We start from the raw sequence: 27,406 nt of genomic DNA, 5'->3' as shown, positions 1-27,406 counted from the left end.
AGATCAAATAATCCAAAATAAGTCAAATAGAAATTTATCACCACTTGTAAAGTAGGGATATATAGGTCATTAGCCCATTATATAAAAAAACCATAATTTACAAAGAAATTATGATGTGTCTATCATGAGATTCTCAATCAGGAAAATAATACTAGCTAGTAAATAGAAATGGGTGGTGTAATTGACTAATTGTATAAACTCTATGCATTTTTAGTTCAAAGGATACAAACATAGAAGTTTACAATGGTATGATAGTGGGAAGACTCGAAATACAAATTGTGTCCCTAAGATGCTATTGCCTATTGGTGCAAGACAAGCAAACAACCTAAAATAAACACATTCTTATAATAGCAAATTTCATAGCGATGACCCTTATATTTCTCCTCACCATTCTTTTGTATACAATTTTACAAGATACACCAAATTTCTTCTCTTCAATCAAAACAACCAGCTAAGAAACAACTAACCTAAACTAAATTATTATCCTTATATTATACCTAGGCATAAACATACAACATCTTTGAAAACATTCAACCAAATTAAAACACCAAACAAAAAGAACATACAATATCTAATGGAGCGCGTTTTCTTAATGTTATTGCCTCTTACTATCGGATTGATCCTACAACAAAATGTAGCCATGGCCTTGAAAGTAAGAGGCGGTGTTCCTACCGCTAGCCCAACCAACAAAGGCAGCACACCGAACCCCCTCATCGAAAAGGCATGTGCTAATGCACAATACAAAGAATCATGCACCCAAACCCTAAAGTCACAACCCGAGAGTGAAACGGCTGACATGAAGAAATTGGCATTTTTGTCCCTAAACAAGACTAAGTCTCTAGGATCAGAAATTGCTACATGGGTTGGTGACAAGCTTGAGGACCAAGAATCGATGGGGCCTGGCATCGAGCAAGCCTTGACCGATTGCAACGATCAGTACACCGATGCAATGGCTCAACTCGAGGACTCATTGGTGGCCTTCTTCTCTAATGCTTATAAAGATGTTAACACTTGGATGACAACCGCGATGAATAACGCTAATAGTTGTGAAGATAGCCTTCAAAAGGGAAATGCAGTAGATGTAATGGGTGACAAAAATAAGGTGTTTGCTCAACATTGTTCTAATGCTTTGGCTGTTGTCAATGCTTTGGCTCAGAAACAGTAAAAACGTTCATGAATGTTGTATGGTTAGATTTTTTTTTTAAATATTTTTTTTTCATCTTTATTGTATCGTGTTGTGCTGTATACTTGCATGTGTATGTTTTGGCAATGTGGTAAATTTGTTACGGAGTAACATTAGTTTATAATCGATTTATGAATTTCTTACATATTCGAATTTGATTTCTTGGTTAATGTGTTGTTACGTACTTACGTATTTGAATTCACATTGATAAAAGATATGCTTGATAAATTAAAAGAAAATACTTTGTCCATTTGCTAAATGAGAGGATTGAATGAATACATTACGTGTGCATAACAATAAATCAGAAAATCAATTGTTGAATTGTAATACTCGGCCTCAATTTATGACTAATTAAGGCAAAGAAAAAGAATTTTATCAATAAAATAGTCAAACGAACATAAGTACAAAACGCGCGCCTTACACCTAATTACATTGTAAGTTCGATTAACAATCGCCTTACTAAAAAATTTTATCAGAAGCAATCAACACAGTTGAACTCAAAATCCATAGATGCATAATCATTTGAGTGAAAATACTTGTGGGATCTTCTACGTACCTACGGTTGTTACATTTAGGGACATTGCACTAAATAATTGGCATATATCCATTATATACTTCCTCTAGCTTGGGAACAGCTCAGAGATTTCACGAGTCCTTGTTTGTCGGGCGATATATTTGGCTGCTTCTTAGATTTTTTTTTTTTTTTTTTTTTTTCAGCTTCGTAAATTCTACCTAATTTTTCCTTGATCTAGCTTTCAGTTATTCTTAACTAGTAGGCGGATTGTACATTTAACATTTTATTAGATCTAATTGCACTATGAAATTAGTCTTTAATTGGTCAATTAGTGAGATAAAAAAACCTAATTAATTCGACATCTAACTAACAAATGTATTTTCAATACTTCCATTGTCTTTAAAGTATTTCAAAGTTTTCCCCACTTTTCTTTTTGGGTCTTAGGATTAAATTGGGTGGAAAACTTATTTTAGTTAATATTTTCAACCAATATCAAAATATATGAGTTTTTCATCAACAACAATTTGTCTTGTGTGTGGTCGGGCACACCGTGTGACAATTTATAAAAAGAACAAAGTAACCCTTATAACACTAACTAAGTAACAGCTATAACACTACCTGAGTAACCTTATAACGCTAACCAAGTAACCCCTTTAATATTGACCAAGTAACCTCTATTACATTAACGAAATAACCCCTATAATGGTTGACCACACGGAGTGGCAAGCCACATATAAGAATTTGTGCATCAACAATTATAAATTCTAATAATTCTTAATTCATCCCAAAATATTATTCTTAATTTTGACCTTTTATGGTCAAACTTTGAAATTTTGAGAGGATGTTTTCATTTTCACGTGAGGTTTTGTCAGATTTATAATAACGATATTAATGATCAAATGTAAGTTTATAAAATATGGCAAAATCAAAACATGAACATCATTTTGAAATGGAGAGAGTATAATTACTAAATAAACTTTATGCATTGGTACAATTGTAAAAACTATTTATATTTATGTACGATGGAGTAGCCACGAAACATTTTGTATATCCTCGAATTAAATTCTTTCAATTTTACAAAGTACAACTTATTTCTTCCTTAATAATACAGATAATCAATAGAAAAATAATTAAATGTAATACAAAGTAATTGAATAAAAAATCTACCTACATTAGAATTTTGAATGACACTTAAATATCATGTTTACAACAAGCCACTCATATAAGGTACCCCTGTTTGAGGTAACCATTCATCTCCAAAAACAAACGTAGAAACTGTAAAATTAACAGCATCTGTAACATTCATAACATGGTACCCTGCCCAATTTACTCTGTTCGTAACATTAGAACTTGGACCCGAATTGTTGAATTCGCCATAATATAACGTATCCAAGGCGAAATTACCATCCCATTCTCTCCAACCAGCAGGATCAACCACATTATCAATATACGACTCTAAATAAACCGTCCTCGAGTACTCCTTCCATGGCCTCCCTAGATACGTCTTAGTCGTACCATTACTACTAGCAAGGTCATCCGCTGCACGAATCAATCAATCAATCAAAGCCTTAATCCCAAAAGTGGGGTCGGCTAACATGAACCAAATTTGATTATTCCGTGTAGTCATCAACATAAATCTTTCTCCTCCATCCCTTACGATCCAAAACTTCATCCTCACGTAAATCCATGCACTTCATATCCTTCCTCACTCCTTCCAACCAAGTCATCTTTGGTCTCCCTCTTCCTCGTTTAATCCCTCCATGGTCCCACTCTTCCACTCTTCGCACCGGTGCACCCTCGGGTCTCCGTCTTACATGTCCAAACCAACGCAGACGATTTTCCCTTAATTTATCTACAATGCCCGCCACACCTACTTTCTTGCGAATAACCTCATTTCTGATTCTATCTCTTAAAGTGTTTCCACACATCCACCTTAACATGCACGAATCACACAATTATTAATAGCAATGCCGGTGTTTTGGTTTGGGTCAGTTCTGCCTTGTGCAGTGATAGCGTTGAATAGTTTATCCAAGGGTAATCGGGGGTATATGTTGCAATTTTGAAACACAACATTTGCGTTACCAAATATAAAATCGACTGTACCATATATGTCACATTCCCTATAGAATTGTCTTAGGGAATGTACGTATAACGTGTCTTGGTAACCTTCAAAACTGCAACTATAAAAGGCGGATAAATCCGCGCCGTTTCTTAGAGCTACTGCTTGGTGTTTGATTGCACCAGCTGTGTTTCTTATGGTTAGATTCATGCCCACAAATCCTGTTCCAGTTACAGCTGCATAACAAATGAAAATGTACCTTAATTAGCTTGCATACATTGATACATTTACAATCAACTGATTTAACTATCACCGATTTAAATATGGGAGCATAAGACATTTTTCATATTGTTTTTGTTTTAATATAATTTTTTTTTTACAAATTACAAAATCAATGCAAAAATACAATTATGGTGTATTATCATATCATCCTACAAAAAATGAAAAATGATGCAGTAGAATTGTAGAAATGAGAAAAATTTGACCATATTTTTTTAGTGTATAACAGGATATTCACTATTATGTTTGACCTTGTTAAATTTTTTTTATTTCTTTGTACGTTTGACCTTGATTTTTAAATTTTGCCATTTATGATATTGTATACTTCTTTTTTTTTTTTTTCATTGCACCACTTTTATTTCATGAAAGTTATTCCCTCCGTCCCTAAATTACATTCCTATTTCTAGCATTTATTCCTCACATAAAAAAAGAAAATAAAAATGTAATTTAGGGACAAAGGGAGTATGTATTAATTGCACAGTTTTCTTATTTGATATGGTTTATTCACCTTTCATTTGTGTTTATATACAAAATATCCTAAATACCCTTATTCACATGTGATAATTGCTATTGCAAGTCGGTGACGGTGAAGAAGTACGAGAATTCGACAGACTCCTGACAATTGACACTACTCTTATATCAGACCATTTTACTCCATCACTTCTTATTAAATGTGGCCTGCATTTCATTTAATTTATGTTTATCTGTTTTTCTCTATTAATCATACTAGTGTTTTATTTTTAGGGATCATTTATACCACATTATCTACTGTCTATTTACAAGCTCAACAATATGAACATACTTACTCCGTTTCTATTTAGTTGACACGTTTAATTTAGGCAAATATATTAAGGAGAGGAGAGAGAGTGATAGAGAATGAAAAAGCAAGTGGGGTACCTTATACATGCAAGGTAAAAAATTTACCCAAAAAGGAAACGTGTCAACTAAAAAGAAACGGAGCTAGTACTTTATTAGGATTTTACATATTATTGTGTACAAAACAAATTAATAAATTAGTACGAAAATACAAATTAAAATTATTTTATTATATATTCATATTGGATTATTAGTTTATTCCATGTGGTGCATTTACTATTAGTAGTTCATTACTCATGCATAGAATGTCCTTATATAGCATGCACACCCGTGATAAAATTTCGTAGTAGTTAAGGATAATGTCATAATATCCCCATATAGACAACAATGTGCTTTTGTGCTTGCATTATCACAACAAATAATGGAATTAAATAAATGACTATTCGTAACCTATTTACTAGTTTAATTTAACACGATCATAATATATGGGACAAAAGGACTAATGAAAATTAATAAGTAGATGATCATGTTAAGCACGTAATCAATTATGAAAGTGTACTTACCAAAAGTAGCGGATTGAAAAGTAGTAAAATTGTCCACAACACTACGATTTCCGGTAATAATCGTCTGATTAATACCATCACCAATCATCATAATGTACCTCTTCTTCTTATCAATGGAAACAATCTCATCATAAACACCAGCAGTAACGTAAATCAAATAATATCCATCACTTTCTTCGGTTTTATTAGGTGCAGCTGCAATTGCATCATTTATCGTACTAAAATTCCCGCTACCGTCTTGGGTTACGGTAACAACATCGTATATATTCACTTGATCATCATCGTCATCATTGTTACTAGCGAGTAACCGCTCGTGATGACGGCTAAGGCTATTTTTGAATACTGCCCGAGCATTCTCGGACATATTTAGTCCAGGAATACGACCACCACCACCACTACCGAAGAAACCTTTATGGTTTTTTCCATGAGTGTTTGGGTTTGATCCTTTTTTCTTTTTCGGGATCCACGCTTTGGTGAATAAAGTGAGAGAGATCGAGTAAAGTTTAGTGTCACTTGACAAAGGAGAGGTAATGCCACGGTCAAACGACCATGTTGACTCGGCGGATTTGACTCCGTCGAGACAAGTTTGCAAGTTAGTGAGGATACCGCTAAGGAAGGTTTGTACATCGTCGGCTGTTGTATAAGACAGTGTCTTGTTTTCTTTATTGTTGACGGTGTTGTAAGAGGTGTTTAAGAATTCGACGTTGAGTTCCGCTAGGAACTGACAGTCTTGTAAGGCGCCGATGGCGGAGGGTGTGAGTTTGAGTTTACGGCTGTTGTGGAGGTACTTGTTGATTAGCTTGAGGAACTTTGAGGCTTGTGAAACGGACCGCTTGAAGGAAAAGCGGCCGTATTCATATACATTGCTAGATTTATTGTTACCGGATTGTAGGATGTTTTTGCAATATGAAGGGTATTGAGTAGATTGGCAAATGGTCGAGGGAGGTACTGGTGCGGTTGCATTGTTCGGGTTTAAAGGTACTGGTGATGGTGGTAATGGTAATGGTAATGAATTTGTATGAGTTACTACGAGGTGAACGGCGAGTAGGATGGATGATAGTGTTGCAAGGAATGAAGGGTGGTAGAGTGTCATGGTGTTAGAAAGGGAGTGTAGAAGTGAGTAGTTTTTGATGGGGTGGCAAAGGGTGGATTTTATAGTCAAGTGAATGGAAATGAAAAGTCAAAGTGGGGTAAGATTTGATAGTAGTAGCAAAAGCGCGTAGTCGTGGCTAATGGTATTGCCAAATTAATGGAAGAGTGGTTGCATTGCATGAGTCTATCTAGAAGATTAGGCAGTAGGGCTTTGTTTGATAATTGGATTTTGGTCGTTTGAAATAGTTTGAATTTTGCACTACTTATGATGTAATCTCCCTTCATCATATTTTGTGATTTACATACTCTCTCCATTTGTTTTTTAAAATGTTACAGTTTGATCGGCATATAGTTTTAGGCAATTTAATTAACTTAAATAAAATAAAAGGTAAATGGGGTAGTTGGAGTATTAAAAAATTGTAAAAGAAAGAAGTAGAGATAATAGTTTATTGAAAAGTAATTAATGTGAGAGGAAATATTAAAAAAAAAGTAGTAATGGTTTGGGTGGGGACCATAAGAGGAGAGATATAATATTTTAATGTAATTTTTTGCCAAAAAAAGAAGTGTAATACTTAAAATACGGGCGGATTTAGTAAGTGTAGAACTTATTAAAACACAGAGGGAGTATAAGAAAAAATATAGTCAGGTCTTGTAGAATCGTTATAAATACCACAACAATATCTAATTTTTATGAAGTAATTTTTTTTTTCTTTTTGAGAATTAAGATATTGATATATGAATATTAATTATTGATTATTAGTGAAAAATAAGGATAAAAAGTAAATTTAAAAAAAAAAGTAATTTACGAAGTAATTAAAAAAAGTAAAGGATAAAAAGTAATTAAAAAAAAAAAAAGGTTAAAAGTCAATGTTAAATAGCTAATAAGACTAGCTTCTAGCTTTGTATTTATGGCAGAAAACTGGCTTTTCAACTAGTAAAAAAACTCATTTACGAAGTATTATTCTTTTTTTTTTTTTTTTTTTTTTTTTTTTTTTTTTTTTTTACTGTTTAAGCAAGATATAAAGTTAAAAGTCAAAAGCTAATGAAAAAGTCATTACTAGACGTCCCTAAAAATATGGTTTATGATCAAATTATAAATAATAAAAGGTTTTAAAAAAATTATAAATAATAAAAGGAATGAATTCTGATTTAATAAGTTAACTAGCTTCCTTTTTTTTGTTCTTTCCTGGGAGTGGAGGTGGGGGTATTGTAGGGGAAAAGATAGTTCCTACATAACGTTAGTGGATTACAGTCTAGTCATGAAAATTAAATGCAAGAGAAAAATAAATAGCTATTGAATGACATTATTTCTGTGACAAATTTATGTGTATAAAATAATAAGCTCAGCGTAGATTTGTACAATATGCCACCGACACATGTCCATCACGTTGTGTTCCGGCAAGCTAAGGGAAACGAGATAGGTATGTTGACCCCGCTAATTGTGCATATACCTATAATATTATGGTTGTATCACTTGCACAATGCATATACTTGTGCATATACCTGTAATATTATGGTTGTATCACTTGTATAGTCATGATCTTGTGGAAGACCTTAGCTCTCTAATAACGCTTAATTCAGATCAATGTAGGGGCGAAGTGAGTATGGTTAAGTAATGGGGTACTCCGTATGTATATGACAACTCATTGTTTGAAGATCGAAACCTAGCTAGCACCTAACACTTTGTGCTTGAGTGATCGGCCATTGATTGGAAATAAAAAAAATATGGAATTTATACCAATAGATTTAGGGCCTGTTCACATTTACTGAACTAAATTGATTGGAACTAAACTGAATAGAGCTAAAATGAATATTTTAATAGAGAAGGAAATTAGGAGTTGAACTGAACTTATTGGAGCTGAACTGGACTAAAATTAAGCTGAAGTAAACAGGCCCTTAAGCATTTAACCTTGATCAGTCCTAGCTTCATACACAAAACAATCATGGGATTGACACTGTAAAAAGTGTAAAGTTGGCTTAAGTTTCATGCATATTCATTGTCGCCGTGTTTTTACTTTTTTTTTTTTTTTTTTTTTAATTACAGCAATTTGACTGTGTGATGTAAGAGTTAAAAAATGTTGCATAGGCAAAACAAAAAAAAAAAATGTATGTACATGTTTCAGTGATGTAAGATTGTAGCTTATCAAAGGGTTGGCGTCGGCGATTATAGTATCGCAATTCGCAATACATCATGCATGTCTCCTACGACTTGAGATGGGAAGAATTCTAGGACCCATATGTACCAAAACGTATTTGTCATATTGATCATATAATTGTTGACGTACATCCGAATCTCTTCTCTTTGATAATTGGCATATTTGATCATCTACTAGGAAACAATCAACAATCGGTTGATTGAATTGAATCGCATGTTAGATGCTTAATTTCTTATCGGCTAGACAATATACTTAACAATTCTATTTTAGCTCCTATTTTCGTTTCTAGGGCATTTAATGTTTTCCTACAATGACAATTTATAAATTTTTATCTTGCCTTTATAAATTAAAAAATATACCACGACATATCTAAATCCAAGTACTAATAAATAAAAAGTATCCTTATTGAAATTATTAAATCTTTGACTTATGTAGTAGCTTAGTATATTGTGGTCAAAATTTACGGAATTTCTTCAGATAAGATAACAAAAGAATAAAATATATATACCCCACGCGTAGAAAACTGTCATGCAAAGAATAAAAAATAATGCACAAGGTTTCTTGAGCCTTATTAATAAACAATTTCAACTTATCTAAAAAGTTCTTTTTAAGGGAGTACTTCGGTAAATTAACTAACGTTAACAAACAAATCTTGTTACGCTAATTAACTCCTTCATAACGAATTTGGCTGACAATAATCAAAGTAGACTATTATTTATATAATCGATCAATTGAACTAGTCAAACTTCAATCGAAATATTTTATGATGGTACGTAGATCGGACAAATGAGATGATACCAAATACATGCATACAAAACGAGAGCGTTAGGCTATTGTCCTTAAAACTTATGGTCTTTGGTCTATGGTCTTTGGTCTTTGGACTTTGGCAGCCCTCCTAAATAGGCTGCCAAATAGCTATAATGCCAATTTGTAAACATATTAGCTGTGCAAATTAGGGAGGCCTTGACTTTTTAGAGGCTTGGAAAAATTCAAAAATGTAACATTGAATCCTTGAAAAATTATGGAAAGATACCAAATACAAATTCATTCACCATAAAACTTTTATGGGCTTATTGTGTGGAATGTGATACGAGTAATGTAGTACATGCATGACATTCGTAGCAGTAGAAATGGCTTTGTTCTCATCCACCCCTTCTTTAAAGTGGAAATAATCCGCGTCAGGTATGGGAGTGCATGTGCTGCATTCACATTTCAAGTTCAAATGGTCTTTCATGTGAAGGAGAGTGATAGAGTATAAAACATATTCCTGGGCCTCAACCCCGTGCTACATCCACACTTCAAGCCCAATGAGACTATCATATGAGGGGGCGTGATAGAGTATAAAACATATTCCTGGCATCAACCAGACAACCATAAGCTAAGCTTAGGTCTTTAACACTCTCATTCTAGGATAACATTAGGAAAGATTATAATTTATAATTTGATCATTGTATTTCTTTTTCATGTTAAATGGGCATGTAATATTTTTGCTCATCTAGTGGCATGGTGGCCTGGGATTCCAGGCCAATAGAATTTTAGAATTCGTTTGTATTGCCTTGTTCCCTAAAGTGTTTTAACTTAGGTAGAAGTTAATCTAATTTACTACGTAATAAAAATGTCTACTTTATTTTTTTCTCAAACAAATGTACTCCGTACTGTTTTCTGTAGTTAGTTCTTTAGGGTGTGTTTGGATAGAAGGATTTGGGGGGAAAGGAAGAGAAGGGAAAGGGAGGGATACAATTTCCTTTATTTGGATAGCAAATTAGGAAGGGAAAGGAAATGGAAGGAAAGGAAATGGGAGGAAAATAATTCATTAATTATTTAGGAGTAAAATCTTTCCAATTTTGAAAAGATTTGGAAGGAAAATTTTGTAAAAATTGATGTATTGTAAAAAAACAAATATACCCTTTACTATCTAACAAAAATCTGAGCATTAGTTTTTCATTCTCTCTCCTCACGATATCCCCAAATTTTTTAGGGTTCCAAAATGCAAATTTCCCCCCCAATTTCTAGTGTTTGTGGAGTGCGATTTCACTACTAATCTACTCATACTTGTCATCTCTCTCACGATTTATCGGATTTTTTCAAGGTAAAATGCGATTTTGTGGAGTGCGATTTTGTTTTTCTACTCAAGTTAGGATGCATGTTCTTGATGCTTTGCTTTGTTATGGATGCGTACAATTTTGCGTGTGATTTCTAAGGCATATTGAACTGCTGCTTGTAATCATTCTAAGTTGTATGATAATGTACCCCAACTGTTTGACGAAATGCCTAAGAGACATGGGTTTGTTCCTAATGAGGTTCCTAAAGAAGAAGCTATGTCATCTTCTTCCTGCAGCTGTTACCATGTATTCTTCCCTCCCCTCCCTTCCCTTTCTCTTCTATCCAAACAAGGGAAATAAAAATTCTTCCTCCCTCCCCTCCCCTTCTTTTCCCTCCCCTCTCTATCCCTTCCCTCCCTTTCCTTCCTAAAAAGCTATCCAAACAAGCTGTTAAGTGGAGTAAATACCAATAAGAACACATGTGCAAGTCTAACTTTTAAAGATCAATGTATGTGTTGCTTATATGGTCCTCTCCATTTGCATTACAAGACCATCCATATCATATGAGTACAAACGTAAGGAATCTGAAGTACATTTGTTCACGGACCAGTAAAATAAAGTGACAATGAATTAAAAATGAAGCAACTTACCCACTTCCATAGTTCTATGTATCTTATCACCCTTTAATATTGGTCCATATAAATGCATCATACATTGCCGTGAATTAAGCTTCATCAATTTCATCAAAAGAGAAGATTAAAAATAGAGTTTAACAATTGTAATGTACGAGTAACTTGAAATGCAAGCTAAAGGAAAACAATAACACTAATGCACTATATATATGTATCATAACATATGATTCGCGACACTATTAAAATTGGTAATTAAAAAAACACTACATATTAAAATTGGTAATCCGCTTGGAATGATACCTTTTTCTTACATGTCAAGAAATGGGTGGCTAATTTGGTAAGATTTCTACCTTATTAGGGGTAGGGATTCCGTTTAGCCAACTCAAGTCTGCAGATTATCGTTTGAGAGTAGAGGGAGAAAGTAAGGGAATCCCCCTACTCCCAAGCATTTTGTAGTTAGTGGAGGCTAAAACTCGTGACCTCAAAATCACAAGGTGAATTCCCCACCAATTCTACCAAGTGATTTACTTGGTTAGTATTACAGAGTAGATATTGATAGGCAATTAATCCGTATATGAGTTACTCGTGGGCGTCGTGGTTGTGTGCTGTACTTGTGGAGTGTTAGTCCTTGGGCTTATTTGACAATAAAATGGATCACGGGACACGTATAGACAATTTGACATGCGTTGGAGTTTAGCCCACCATTTTGGAAATTTCCTCACTAGGACCAATTTGGTGGGCCCTACTATTATAGAAATAAATACATCATTATTCGTCGAATTTAAGGAGAGTATAGCAGTTAGCCAGAGTTCAATGTTAGGAGTTTGGTTCCTCAACTGTTTTCCAGCAACATTTCTATTCATGTCATATAATTCATTCTCTTCATTTTTTTTTTTTTTAACCATTCATTCTCTTCATTTTCATATCTAGACAAAGATCTCATAAAAGATCCAAACTTTACAGTACAAATTGTTGTACAACACCACAAACATTGAGAATACTACTTAAAACCACTTTTCCATACCACATTAACGAATAGTAGTTAAATTAGGTGTTGTTTGGCAAAACGTAGTTATTAGTCGTGGAAATGTGGAATTATCTTTCAATTGTTACTCATGTGAATAGATATTTTTTTTTTTTAAAAAAAAGGTTTTTCTAAATAATGCGGAAAATATGTTAACAATTTTTCTTTAAAAAGTTGTCTATAATATTTGCAACTTTTTGACACAAGATACTTGCACTTAACCACTATTAAATCACTATATTGTCAACATAGTTTCTCCATATCAATACGTACAAAATTGAAATTTGATGTTTTCTCATGAACATATTTGACCACAATTATCTATAATTACCATTTAATATTATAAAAATATGATACCTTAAAAGTATTAGTAATCGAGGTGATTTAACAAGAACCCTCGTAACTATATTTTTACATAATAACTTAGTTTCTAGTCAAACCATTACAGAGTAAAAATTACTTAAATGCTAAAGTTGACCAAACAAGACCCTTGTAGATTAGAAATACTTTGTTCTTATTCATCTACTAATAGTGAATAGTATTAGTATCAAATTATTGTGATTCAAAAACAATTTATTTCCTCAATACACATTCCTTTAGATACTGAAAACTATACTCTCGTGACTTAATTTGATAGATTAATATTATACTAGTCCATAATTTTTTGTCTTAACATGCAAAAAAAACTTGGAAAATTCTCTATCAATAATATATATTTTATAACTTGTAAAAAGAAAGATTCTCCTTAATTAATTAACATAACTAACACGAAAAATCATTCCATCTTAACCTTATTATGGCTGCCCAATATAAATTAAAGCTAACCACCTTATCTTTTTGTGTATATATACAAGCGGCTTACTTCCACTAGTCACTCTCCAACTCCACTCCACACAACACCTCCCACAAATACACCTAAAAAAATGAACATACCAAAAAAAACTAAGTTTATACTAATAATACCAATCTCAATTCTCACCATTTTTATACTAGTACTTAATAAACCCTCCTTTAAAACCTCTCATAAACCTCATGTTCATCATCTTCACGTCCATAACCACCTCCAACTCGCGCAATCTCATTGCGATGGCACCCTCTACCCCGACCTTTGCATATCCACCCTCTCCACCATCCCCCATCTTCATAAGAAGTCGTTAACGGAGATCCTCCGTTACACTATTAGTGTCACTGAGGTGATAGTCCGCGCCTCCACCGTCAATGTCTCAGGCCTTGAGTCTGGCAACCGACACAGTTTGAGTCGGTTGCAGCACATTGCGGTGAAGGACTGTCTCGAGCTGCTGAGTGAAACCTCAGACCAGCTCGAGACAGTCCTTAGTGAAACGGCAGACCAATGTGGCCCCGCTCAAAATTTGAGTAATATTCTCTCATTTTTGAGCGCGGCCATGACCAACCAGTTCACCTGCTTGGATGGGTTTGCCGTAGGGTCCAACAGGACCGTACGGCAGTTTATCCAAGCAGGCCTGTATAACATCTCTCACCATGTTAGTAACTCGCTTGTCATGTTGAAAAAGATCCATGGACCCCGCCATTGCAAGCATAAGACAATGCCATTGCCCTATGATGACCTCAAAGATGTAAACGGGCTTGACAAGGCCGGGTTCCCGGGCTGGATGAAAAGAAAGGATCGTCGGCTATTGCAAACAGCAGCTCCACCCGGGAGTGGCGGCAACACAACCCGGGTCGATTTGGTGGTGGCAAAAGATGGTTCTGGTGATTATACAACCATCAAAGACGCGGTGGCGGCCGCCCCAAAAAAGAGTACAACAAGGTTCGTGATATATATAAAGGCTGGAGCTTATTTTGAGAATGTGGAGGTTGATAAGAAGAAGACAAGTATAATGTTCTTAGGAGATGGAATTGGAAAGACTCTTATTAAGGCAAAAAGGAACGTTGTTGATGGATCCACAACTTTCAGGTCTGCTACTCTTGGTAAGTCTTTAGTAATAATGCAAATGCTTTATTCGTTTCAGAATACATGCAACATTTTATTTAACTTGTTATAATGCATGCTTTGATTAATATATTTTACTTATATAGAAAATTTTACATCACTATGTATGTTGTGATCATGTGATGGGATAAGTTTTAATTTATAATTTCAAAATATAACGCTTTTTTGATGTCTAATTAATAGATGTTTAAAAAATAATTAATGATCAAAGTTGTGTGTTAATAATGTACTGTAATTGTTTGTGTCAAATAAAAATGTACTGTAATTGTCAAATGTCAAAATAATGCATGTGAAGTAGATAAGTTATATACAGTACATTATTTAATTTGTAATATTATCGATTATTGTTTTTACGAGTATTACATATGGAGTAATTCAACAATTACTTGTAAGATTGCAGAAGAAGTACAATAATACTTCTATTGCTGCAGATATGTCATTGCATAATGAGGGATGACAAAAAATTAGAAACCGGGTAAAAAGGGTAGGAGGTCAACCTCAAAAACCATGCAAAAACATAACTTGAGAAATGTTAGTAAAAGCATTATGTTACGTTATTGGCAGTTCTAACTTATAAGGAGACGTATCCGGGCCACGTCCCGTGTTAAACTTGAGAAAAATCGGAGAAAATGACTTTCCTTGTATTGACATTTGTAAACGATATACTTCGTATATAGTACAATACAAGGAAACCTAACTTACCTAACACTTCTATAAGATATGTATGCCAAATATAACAAATATATATTAACATAATCAACCGACTTCTATCATTTGATGATCGTAGGAACAAAACAAATTTCTAATTTTTTCCCCCTAAATTATCATTTAAATTTTACAAGTGTACTATGTTGTGAGCTTGTGACTTACAACTTATGTACCATCCAAACTTGATAATTTTCTTGTCAAAAAAAATAAATAAATAAAAATAAATAAATAAATAAATAAATAAAAATGATGAAGTTTTAATCTTGGCTATCAATTTGGCCCATCAAATAAAAATAAAAATATTTTATCTTGGCTATTTGTAGTATGAAGTTTTTCAAAAAGGGAAGCAATGCAATAATTTATAACTTTCTTAAAAATTAATTATAGCTATTCAAAGGGAGAAAATAAAGTATACCGGGATATACTCTTTTGAGTCACTTTTTTTGCACGAGTAATTTCTTTTGTCATTATCATTTTTTGCACAAATATTGTAAGCACGTCGGCACCCCTTTTGAACAAAAATTTAAAAAAAATTAGATATTGATGAAATTTGTATTGGAGAAAACCGTATACCATTTAGATAAGACTATGGATTAAAATTTATAAATTTGCATTTTTGTATGGAGGACAGAAGTTGAGTAAGAATGTCCAAAAAGCGAGAGTGACCTATGTCTTAAAGTTTATCATGCTATATTTCATCTTTATACATGGATCTACCTACCAACAAGGCAACAACTTAGACAATTATAAGATCATGTGAGTGGGGACTAGAAAATACATAATGCTTATTAAAATCTTATGTAGCAGGATTAATTATACGTCAATAAATTAAAGATATTACAAATTACAAACACTTACGTAAGTTGTACTCCGTAATTCTTAAGGTAAAACAATCAATAATCAATAAGTAAATAAAAAATAGTAATAATTGAACAAATCAAAGGAAAGTTATGAAAAGTATAATGGGTACAAATTCTCTTACAAAATTAAATAGTTGAAAGAAAATAAAACTCAATAGTTGATCAAAATTCATAACTATGTAGTTAAATAAGGGCCTTACATGTTCATTTAATCATCTGATACAATAATTGATCAAAATGACTATGTAGTTGTACTGTGTATTTGATATATTCCAAATGTACCTAGAAAGTTGATTGTCGTATTTAGGAGAGTGCACAATCCTATAATGAGGACCTTAATAAATTACCCTTGTTAAGAAACTCCGCTCTAATTAACACTTGAGAAATTTCGATTCCACTTTATAGTCTAGCCTAAAAATAAATAAATAAAATAAAAAAGTAAAAGTTTATGTTTAACACTTTTTTTTGAAATCATCTTTAAAACAATTACTTAAATACATTTTTTTAGGCTTGTCAAAAAAATAAATTTACATTTTTTTAGGATTAAATATTAAACTTGATACTCCTTTTTTTAGTTTATTTAAACTTAAATGGGACCATACTTATATTTATAATAAAGCCCTTATATTTATACTTCTACCGGCTAACAATAATAACGAATGATAACTAATAACTATCGTCATTGGTCAAATAAAATTAGTGAACCAGCTAACAAGTGACAACCAATGCTCTAGAATGCCCAAACTTGCAAGCAAGATCTACAATTACTTTCCTTAAATTTTGTAAGTTGTGCAATAAAATCATGCAAAGAGTCATGTATTTAAAAAGGGTGTGATTTAATAAGCATTTTAAGTAGAGGTGACAACAGTTGACACGACACGATAATATGACACGAAAATAATGAGTTAGTTTTAAGAAATTTTGACATATTTAAATAAGTCAACACAACATGACATGACACGATATAATTGTCAGCTCTAATGTTAAACAAGGTATAGTTTTCTATCCCAGGAGTCACATAATCCAATATTCTAATCAATGAATAAAGGGATGTTCGTTCATAAAATCATGAATAAAGGCCAAAGATACCATGATACATTTTTCATGCATGCTTGACAAAACTACAGAATGACAGTGTATTGTAATGACTTATAGTAGTGAAAATACAGAAACAGAAAATACAGAATTGAAATCACCGACTAAAATCAAGGCGGCACGATTTTGGTGTTGGTTTGTACACGATTTTTCATGTGGGATTTGCCATGTTTCAAATCCAGTTTGTTTACAAATTAAACTTTTGTGCGATATTATATACTGTAAATCTGTAATGCTATAGTGTAGAAAAAGTTCAAAATGTTAATACTGTGTTATGGCCCCATTGAAGATTGCATGTAAAAGGTGTTGAAGTATAGTTATCCACAAATGCATATACTACCTATGTTAATTATAATGTGTACTTTTTGGACATTGTTTGTGAAATATAAAAAGTACTTTTAGATAAGTTAATGTAAAGTTTGATAATATTAACTGTCTAAAAAATTTTATTATCTTCTTTACAGTTACTGATCTTTACTAAATAAAAATTAAATTTACTCAATAGAACTTATTTTTATTGAAATAAAATTATTTTTTTTAAGGGAAAGTGAGCAGGTCGTACATGATTTTGTGAAATAGACTCTTCCTCTTAATGAAGGGCGTGACCCTAAAAGATGGTTTAGGGCCTGTTCTCATATGTTGAAATGCATTTCAGTTTAGTTCGGTTCAGTTCAGCTCCTAATTTCCTTCTCTTATAAAATATTTAGTTTAGTTCACTTCAGCTGAGTTCAGGCAACGAGAACAAGCCCTTAATTTAGAGATTTACTCAAGCAAAGTTATCCCAAATGAAATCCTCCAACTCTCTCATTCAATCCTATTAGTAACATAGGGATATAGAAAATAAATCTAAAATATACTAAAAAGAATATTTAATCAAGTTAATTCGGCACGTTGTTGTGTTACAAAGTACAGCATTCCTTCCTTTATTAGTCAAAAATCATTAATACAAACATTGAATCATGCAATGCTTCACTCAAATCCCATCAAACAAACACCTTATCCCTTTCGAAATTATTCTGATTTAAGAATAATGAAGGTGTTTTGACGTTAAAACTAAAAATGAGCAAAATAATACTCATGAGCAAGTGACTAATAGCAGAAAACGCATTAGCAAAGTAATTGAATAAATATGCATGTGGAGCCATAATTACTTACGAGGGTGGGAAGGGGTTGGATGCCACAAATATATGATTGATTTTGTTAGGTCCTTATTTTTCTTCTTCGGCTGTCGGTGTCAACTTTTATTCTCTTAGTCCAGGTTTATTTTTGCCGACAACTATGACTATTCTTCCTCCTGCTTACATCGATCTTCTTAATTCTCATTATATGAATTGAGTAATCATTTTGAAGAGTAACTAAATAAAGCCTTGCACTAAAAACTACTTGTGTTTAGAAAATATTTTTATACTCCCTCCATGTTTTTTTAGGAAAAATTACGGAAAATAATACAACGTTTGGCCGGTTTTTTTATATTAATACAACCTTTGGATTAATTTTTAATAATACAACCTTTGAGGGATGTCAATTTTAAACAAGACATAACCTGTTGGTAACTTGTTTTTGTAGGTCACCATGACACGTGTTATTGTTTTATTGGTTTTGTCAATTTAATTAATTAATTATTAATTTTTTATTATTATTATTAACAAAATTATAAAAAAAAAAACCCACCCACCCCCTCCCCCACTTCGCAGCCACCTCCTCCGCAGTCCCACGCACAGTACTCCCAGTGCTGGTGCCCAGCTTCCCCACCGCCGCCGGCCGACCTACCCTCTCCCTTTCCCTTTTACCCCATCATGCCACCCCTGCCAGCGAAACCCCCATCGCGCAACCAACTCCGCCACAACCAGCACCACACCTTCAGCAGCACACGCAACAACACCACCAATTCGCACCTCTGCAGCTCGCATTCACCGATTCTCAACCAACAACCAAAAGTTCGACCACCAGCAGCAATTGTAAACACCATTACCCTGCCCACTTCATCTCTTGCAGCCACCGCACCAACAAACTCCCCTGTTCTTCAAACACTACTCGAATTCGAACATCCCCACACATCCCCGCTCCAATTCGAACAACCAAACACATCAAACGCTCCAAATTGAACAGCAGCGGCCGCGAGACGCTCCAATTCGATTGATTCAAATATCCAAGGGCCGTGATTTCTTGATTCTTGTTGATGTTGGTGTTGATTGATGGCGATAAACGACGATGATACGGTGGGGGACGAGTTGGGCGTCGGCGGTACTGTCGCCGGGGAGGGTTGCGTGTGGGGAAGGGGGAGAGGAGGTGGCTGTGTGGCGAAGGAAGTGGTGGCTGCGTGGTAGCAAAATGGTGGCCGGGTGGTTTTTTATTATTTGTTAAAAATTTTAATCTAATGACATAAAAAAAAAATTTATCGCAAATTAAAATTCTGAAATTAATTACATATTAATTTTTTTTAAAAAAATAATTTTTAGACCAATTACATTATGACACGTGTCCTGGGTAACCGATTTTAAAGGTTACAAGTTTTTTGTCTTGTTTAAAATTGACACCCCTCAAAGGTTGTATTATTAAAAATTAATCCAAAGGTTGTATTATTAAAAAAAAAAAAAAAAACCGGCCAAAGGTTGTATTATTTTTCGCAATTTTTCCTTTTTTTAAGTGTTACAGTTTGACTGGCACATAGTTTTAGGCAATTTTATTGACTTAAATTAAATAAGAGGTAAGTGGGGTAGTTGGAGTATTAAAAAATTATAAAAGAAAGATAGTGAGGTTAATACTTTATTGAAAAGTAATGAATGTGAGATGAGAGATATAATAATAAATAAATAAAATTAGTAGTGGGTTTGGGTGGGGACGAGATGAGAGAGATATAATATTTTAATGTAGTTTTTTTGCCAAAGAAGGAAGTGTAACACTTATTAAAACACAGTCAGATTTATTAAGTGTAACACTTATTAAAACACGGTCAGATTTAGTAAGTGTAACACTTTAAAAAACACGGAGGGAGTACATGTAATTCCTCCGTTCTAAATTAGATGACACAGTTTGCATTTGTTAATTATTCACATACTAACTTGTTTTGACTTCATTTTGTGATTCATGTTGAGAAAAGGTATACTCATGTGGGTTCTTGTTAGTTTCGTTTCAACATCTACTTTTAAAATATCTAATTTTTATAATTTTTACTAATATGTAAACAAGATTATTTACAAACGTGTCTAAATGAAATGTGTTATGTTATCTAATGTGAACCGGAGGAAGGAGGGAGTATGTATTTTATATAGGGATTAGGAATTTAGCCCATTAAATTAAATGAAGGATATATGGGCCTTTAGCCCAATGTATCAAGTAGACTAAATTTGTATTGGATTGGCCTTATATTAAAATCTGAATCAATTTTTTTAAAGGCATGTGGACTCAAGGCAATCGAATAAGATCAGAACCCCTATTCAAGCCACAAATGTGAAGTTTCACTTAATGTTGTTTCTCACTAAATAAGTACACCGTATACCATAGTATAGTTGTGTGTGGCTCGGACAATATCCCAATTAATACTCGTATTATTTAATAGGACACGAGAGAACACATCTAGTTTTCTCCTTAATATAGTACAACAGTACAAGCAGTGGATCAAATAATGTGGCAAAATAATTTTTGCATCAAAATCCATTTTCAATTTAACCATTAACAGAAATTCCATGACCAAATTGATATTCATATAATTACATAACATAATATATCTTTCTTATGTGCAGCTGTAGTTGGAGCTGGCTTCATAGCTAAGGGAATTACGGTAGAAAACTACGCCGGGCTAGAGAAACACCAAGCAGTAGCTCTACGAAGTGGATCAGATCTCTCAGCATTTTACCAATGCAGCTTCGTAGGCTACCAAGACACGCTATACGTCCACTCACTACGACAATTCTACAGGGAGTGTGACATATATGGCACGGTAGACTTTATATTTGGTAACGCAGCTGTTGTACTCCAAAACTGCAACTTATATGCTCGAGAGCCACTTTCAAAACAAAAGAACATCTACACTGCACAAGGCCGAGAGGACCCTAACCAAAACACCGGTATCTCCATCTTAAACTGCAAAGTTGCGGCAGCAGCTGATTTGGCAGCTAACAAGTCAGCCTACAGAACATTCCTAGGACGACCATGGAAGGAATACTCTAGGACAGTTTTTATGCTGTCGAATATTGAGGATGTTGTCGATCCTGCTGGTTGGTTGGAGTGGTCAGGTGATTTTGCGTTAAGCACACTATATTACGGAGAGTACAAGAATAGAGGACCAGGGGCGGATATAAGTTCAAGGGTTACTTGGCCGGGTTACAGAGGAGAGATCAGCACCAACGATGCAAGCAACTTTACTGTAGGAAATTTCATTGTAGGTGGTGATTGGCTTCCATCTTATGGAATTCCCTATTATCCCGATTTGACTAGTAATTGATAGCCAAATTGGGTTAGAACGAACTTTGCCAAATAAACCAAAGTATTATTGTTGTTATTATTTGAGCCATTTGAGCTTAAATTCAATTGCTATAGATGTTATTAAAGTATAATTAGCTTATTAGCTAGATGATCAATTGTTTGATTCGAGTTATTCCAAGCTTAGCTCTTTGTAGCAAGCCATTGGCACGTACTACCAAATTCCTACACAAGAGAATAATGTTGTATTATACATCGATTAAGCTACTCAAATAATATTTGTGGTACATACTCGTTTTCTATTATCTTAAATTAGCTTAGAATTGGTTTATTTGTACATAGGAGTAGTAATGTTGAATCATAACATCTTTAAACAACACATGTAAGTGTCTATATTGATAAAAGAATGAAGAAAATGTTAAACAATTAATAAATTAAGAGGTTATTCCATCAATTGCTATGTGGTTTCGAGATGTAAACTTCTTGAACATGTACTAGTTGATTCCTTAATATATGGTATAAGAGTCAGACTCATAGTTGATACCTTAATTTAATCTAGGCCAAATTGAATTGGATTATGTGAGGCATGTGTGAAAATGCACTCTAGCATCTGGCCTCATGAAACATCACATGTCCTTGAATTAAAAGGGATCTTACATGTTAGGGGGAACATTGAAGCATAACCATATCTAAGCCAATCAAATTGAATTGGATCATCATGTGAATGGGTGTGTGAAAATGCACTTTATAAACCTCATGAAACATCACATGTCCATGAATTATAGGGTCCTTACATATGATCTAAACAATGTTGCTAGGAAAAAAAATATACTAAAACTTGATTTGAATTGTGAAAATAGTATTATAGTAGATTAGTAGATGGGGGTGTACCATGTGTACACCCATAAGTATATTACATTTAAATAAAAGAACATTGGGAAAATTTAATGTTTTTTTTATTTATATGTACTAATGTTCTTTGTTTTTTTATTTTTTTTTTTTTTGAAAAAAATTTAAATGTATTACGTAATGTTCTTTATTTTATTTTTTATAAATTTAATGATTTCACCCCTTCATTCTCTCTCTCTTCAATACTCTTCTCTCTCTCTCTCTCTCTCTCTCTCTCTCTCCACTCCCTCTAATTTCTTCTTTCATTTTATTTCTTGATTTTTTTATAGCTTTTATGTGCTTAATTCATCACTCACAAACATATTTTTACTAACACTCCAAAATCTGAATTTCACAACCAAATTTTCGGAATTTTAATGACTTGAGAATTTTGGGTATTTTGTTTTATTTTGGCTAAAGAACTTGCACTGAAATGTTTCTGCTAAATTAAAACAAAGAAATAATTTGAATTATTTTGTTAGGCTTCTTGTACATGTTTACTTCACCTGATTTGATATGAAATTTTGATATGATATAATGTATAATCTCCATATTTGACTAAACTTTGACATTATTTATGCATTATACTGTATATCAATCTTATGATACATAATATCAAATGAATGTAATTTGATTTGTATTCATTTGCATTTCCCAAATTAGAAAATTTCATATTTTATTAAAAATGGAATTAAAAAAACAAGTAAATAAATTTGATCATATCATTTCATTCATTTGTGAAAATAAGCTAAAATGAAAATAATTTGAATCATAGAATGTGTTGAATTGGACCAATATGGTTGATTGTAACATGGAATGTAACTATGGAACAAAAGATTTGAACCCAAATTAGAATGAAATTGTACAAATAGATAAAACGAGACAATTAATAAGAAACAAAATAACTAAAAAGTTCATTTTATTTATATATTACACCTCTTATTATCATCTTTGTTATCAATCAAATTAAAAAAACTCATCAAAAGCATTTTAATTGATTGAACAAAGCAAGAAGTGCATAATATAGAACTACATAATGGTTGATTAATAAGGTTTTTCTCCTGGGATGTTTCCCTTAGGATCATAAACACATACAAATAAAGGCCATAAACCACAATCAACACTACTACACCCGAGTCGAACCGATTTACGCCAAACAATTTGTGTATAAGCCGAACAATCTTTACCTTTGGCACAAGAATTTGATGTATAGTTATAATCAGATTTTTGACCAACCCATGTATTAAACGCTTGACCACTAGTCAAGTAACCATAACCTAAACCAAGGTTTATACCATATGGAATCTTTAAACTACCCAAGTCTGTTGAGCAACTAGGTTTCCTCTTGTTAGCAAAGTCTTGAGCATAGGCTTCAAGCTTTTTGTCCCATGTGTATGGATCAACCCCGACATCGCGACGAGCAGCGTTATGGCCATCTAGGAAGGTTGTATTGTCACCGGGTTGGATTTGGGATGAACATTGTTTGAATAAGAATGTAATGGTGAAAAGTAAGGCAATTGAAAATAGGAGTGACCTCATTTTTTTTGGGGGGGAAGGGATTTGATTGGAACTAAATGAAATTGCTAGAGAAGCATATGAATAATGGATGTATTACAAACATATATATATATATACATAACATATGTAATTATGTATATGTTATGAAATATATATTAATGTATTCCATTATACCTTATTTAACTTTATTAATTCCTTTTATAACTCCCGAGTAACTTCCTTAACCTTAATACAACCTTATGTAACTCTTCTCATAATGGTGCGTGGCTTTTTATTGTCATTAGGATGTTCCAATTTCAATGTATGTATGTATGATGAATGGAAAATGGAAGAGACAATCAATATTCGCCCGCACTACATAATTAATCTTCATCTTTCATTCTTTCTTTTCCTCTATTTTATAGCAATATAGGATAAAATGATTTTATAGGCCAAAATTAAATTTGATGTGATTTTTTTGGTATGTTATCTCACATGATCTTTTATATAAGGAATTAAAATACTAAATAATAAGGTGAATTATCTCAATCAACACTTTCTATGGTAATCAGTAATTGCCTCATTCGTATTCATACACTGTAGTATTCTTTGACTTCGTAAATAGTAGAAGATAAATAGCTTCTTTTTTTTTTTTTTTTGAACGGCAATAGAAGATAAATAGCTTAATGGACATTTTTTATTTTTTATTATTTTTTTTTTTGGAAGACCAATTGAGTTTTATTTGATTGAACTAATTGAAACCCCGTGCTATGCACGGTTTTACCAAATTTTATAAAAGTTTACAATAATTTGTATGTAGTTCAACTTAATTAAAAATTTATTTTTTTATAAAAAGGTATAATGTAGTCCGTAGTATTCATCAAAATTTCCTAAATAATAAAGTTTAGGTTATACCCGAATTATAAAATTTTATACTGACAATTATGAATAATATCTACTTAGGTCCTGTTCACATTTACTTAATTTCAGTTCAGTTCAGTTCAGTTCCAATCAGTTCAGTTCAGTTCAGTTCAGTTCAGCTCTTAATTTCCCTCTCACATAAAATATTCATTTCAGCTCAATTCAGTTCAGTTCAGTTCCAATCAGTTCAGTTCAGTTCAGTTCAGCTCAATTCAGTAAATATGAACAGGCCCTTAGTTTTCTATATGTAGATGCAAAAAAAAATTGATTTTAGAGGAAAAGAAATTATTACATTGAAATTTATTATTTTAATATAAAATATTTAGAATGATATATAACTTGTATGTAATGGTAAAGTAGGAAGGAAACTAAGAGTGAGGGATAACTCAAGTGGTTAGAGCTTCCCTCCTGATTCCATGAGATCTTGGGATCGATTCTCACCCCCACCCTTGTGGCTCTCTAAACACCAAAAAAGTAGGAAGGAAACTATTATAGAGATTAAATATTTCCTAACTTCATTTGGCGAAAAAAAATAAAGAAAAAATTTTTGGCTGAAATTTTTTAACCAGAAAAAAATCATATTTATGTGATTAAAATTGTTATTATATTAGTTTTAAAATATTAGATAAAAATCCTAATCTTAAAAGATAATATTTTGTATTAAACTTTAACATTTCATTGGTAAATTTTGCTTACATGACATTTGAATTATTCAATTATAACAGAAATTAATAATCTCTTATTTAATTGGCTACAACTTTAATTTATAATCTTACATGACGCCCTAAGAAAATTAAATCCTACGCGGCTCTCTAAAAACTCGGGGAAAAACTCCCCTTTATATATAACTAGTTTTGTGTCCCGTGCGATACCCGGGTTGTTTATTGAATTTAAAGATAAATTTTTAATCTATATATCAAATTTTGAAATATATCATTGATACAAAATTAGTTAAGAATTAACGTGTTTTTGTGACGATTTGCTTTCTATTAGGCATGTAATGACTAATATTAATGTTGGTGAAAATGTTCGATTTAATACATTAATAAAAAATTAGCAATAAAGAAACAAAATAAAATAAATGTTCAAAGTTCGTTGGGTTGATCCGAACCCAAAATTTTAGGCAAGGGTTGAACATTTCTTGACTCGTAACCTGAAGTGACCCAATCCGAGATGACTCATAACCGACCCTAATTGATAGGTCTACATAGTAATAAAATCTAATATATATATTTAAAGGGGAGTTTTTTCCCGAGTTTTTAGATAGCCACGTAGGATTTAATTTTCTTAGCGCGCCATGTAGGATTATAAATTTTAGTTTTAAATTTTAGTTTTAGCCAATTAAATAATTCAAATGCCACGTAAGCAAAATTGACGAATGAGATTTTTAAGTTTAAATTAATTATATATAAAACCTTATCTTTTGATAGTATGAATTTTATCTAAATATATAACAAATTTTAGCACATCAATTAAAAAACAATTATTTTAAAAAATTCTAAAAAAAGTCGTGCGTCGCAAAGGAGAGTTTTTGGAAAGTTCTGAGAACGTCCAGTAGGAAATTCACGTCATCGTTTTGCCATGTAAATTTTTTTAGTTTTTTTTTTTGGTAATTAATTGATGATAAATACTTATATTTTAATAATTTTATTAAATAAAATAAAAAATATATGAGTTTATCATTTGACATTGTTAGTTAGTTTAATGATAAACACGGATATTTTAATAATTTTATTAAATTATAATTTTATATTATTCATATTATTCATTATATAAATAGGACTCAAGTAATCATACGTTTTCTCTAAAAAATAACCAATCATACGTTTCACCAATTAATCGCACAATAATTTACATTGTATTGGTTTTTTAATTCTATTTCAGTTTACATAATACTTCGTCAAATTCTTTCTCTCTTTTAAGATTATCAATTATATTCGGTGGTTAATAGAGAAGCTAATATAAGATATTGGTACTTTCACTAGTAGAAAAAACAAATTGGCAAGCGGTTCAAACCCCCCAATGGCAAGCGGTTTTGAACCGCTCCCTGTTGGGGGGCTTGCCAATAGCCATTGAAATGGCAAGCGGTTCAGAACCGCTTGCCAATTGTAAAGAAAGGGCAGCGGTTTTGGCGCCAAACCGCTGCCCATTAGGGGTATTAAAAATATTTTTTTTTTCAATTAAATTGAGACATAATCAAACCATATGTAAAAATATTAATATTTTTATTAATTAATTGTTATAATATTACAATTTCTGATTTTCAATCACAAAAAAATAAATTAACAAAAAAATTAATAACAATTACAATGTATGCTTTTCAACCACCAAAGACCACCAGCCACCACCCACACCACCAGTCACCACCACACACCACCAGCCACCACCCCACACCACGACCCCCCACCCAAAACCAGATCCCCAACCACCGAAAAACCCCTCATTGAAACCACGACCCCACCCACCAAAACAGATCCCCACCTAAACCACGACCTCCACCCATGACCCTAACCCAAACCACGACCCCCACCCACCACGACCACCACCAAAAATCAAATTAAAATAAAAAATAAAACTAAAATCGAAATAAAAGTTAAAAAAAACCACCGATCTAACCCACCATGACCATCTAAACCACCGATTTTGGCTTCAAATTATGGTTTTAAAGGTCAAATTTGACTAT

The 27,406-nt window shown here is 32.7% G+C and overlaps 4 protein-coding genes across 4 annotated transcripts; 2 read left to right on the top strand and 2 right to left on the bottom strand.

Moving 5' to 3' along the window:
* The first annotated feature begins 574 nt into the window (after positions 1-574).
* Positions 575-1,165, top strand: LOC145616820 (putative invertase inhibitor). The gene has a single exon (XM_081671543.1). The coding sequence runs from the start codon at positions 575-577 to the stop codon at positions 1,163-1,165; it is 591 nt and encodes a 196-aa protein (XP_081527669.1).
* A 1,724-nt stretch (positions 1,166-2,889) lies between these two features.
* On the bottom strand, positions 2,890-6,507 carry LOC145617632 (putative pectinesterase/pectinesterase inhibitor 41). The gene is made up of 3 exons (XM_081672355.1): positions 5,415-6,507; positions 3,636-3,992; positions 2,890-3,236 (listed from the first exon to the last, which is right to left on the bottom strand). Exons 1-3 carry the CDS (start codon positions 6,505-6,507, stop codon positions 2,902-2,904), a joined length of 1,785 nt encoding a protein of 594 aa, XP_081528481.1. The 3' UTR covers positions 2,890-2,901.
* A 6,735-nt stretch (positions 6,508-13,242) lies between these two features.
* Positions 13,243-21,679, top strand: LOC145616581 (pectinesterase-like). Its single transcript, XM_081671332.1, has 2 exons — positions 13,243-14,310; positions 20,739-21,679. Exons 1-2 carry the CDS (start codon positions 13,284-13,286, stop codon positions 21,437-21,439), a joined length of 1,728 nt encoding a protein of 575 aa, XP_081527458.1. The 5' UTR covers positions 13,243-13,283; the 3' UTR covers positions 21,440-21,679.
* Positions 21,680-23,349: 1,670 nt separating this feature from the next.
* Positions 23,350-23,844, bottom strand: LOC145616819 (pathogenesis-related protein 1A1-like). Its single transcript, XM_081671542.1, has one exon. It carries the CDS (start codon positions 23,842-23,844, stop codon positions 23,350-23,352), a length of 495 nt encoding a protein of 164 aa, XP_081527668.1.
* Positions 23,845-27,406: the final 3,562 nt, after the last annotated feature.

Source organism: Chenopodium album, chromosome 26, assembly GCF_948465745.1.
Source record: "Chenopodium album chromosome 26, dcCheAlbu1.1, whole genome shotgun sequence".
NCBI classification, from domain to species: domain Eukaryota; kingdom Viridiplantae; phylum Streptophyta; class Magnoliopsida; order Caryophyllales; family Amaranthaceae; genus Chenopodium; species Chenopodium album.
Note: the sequence above shows the minus strand (reverse complement) of the source record. Positions and strands in the feature narration are given on the sequence as shown.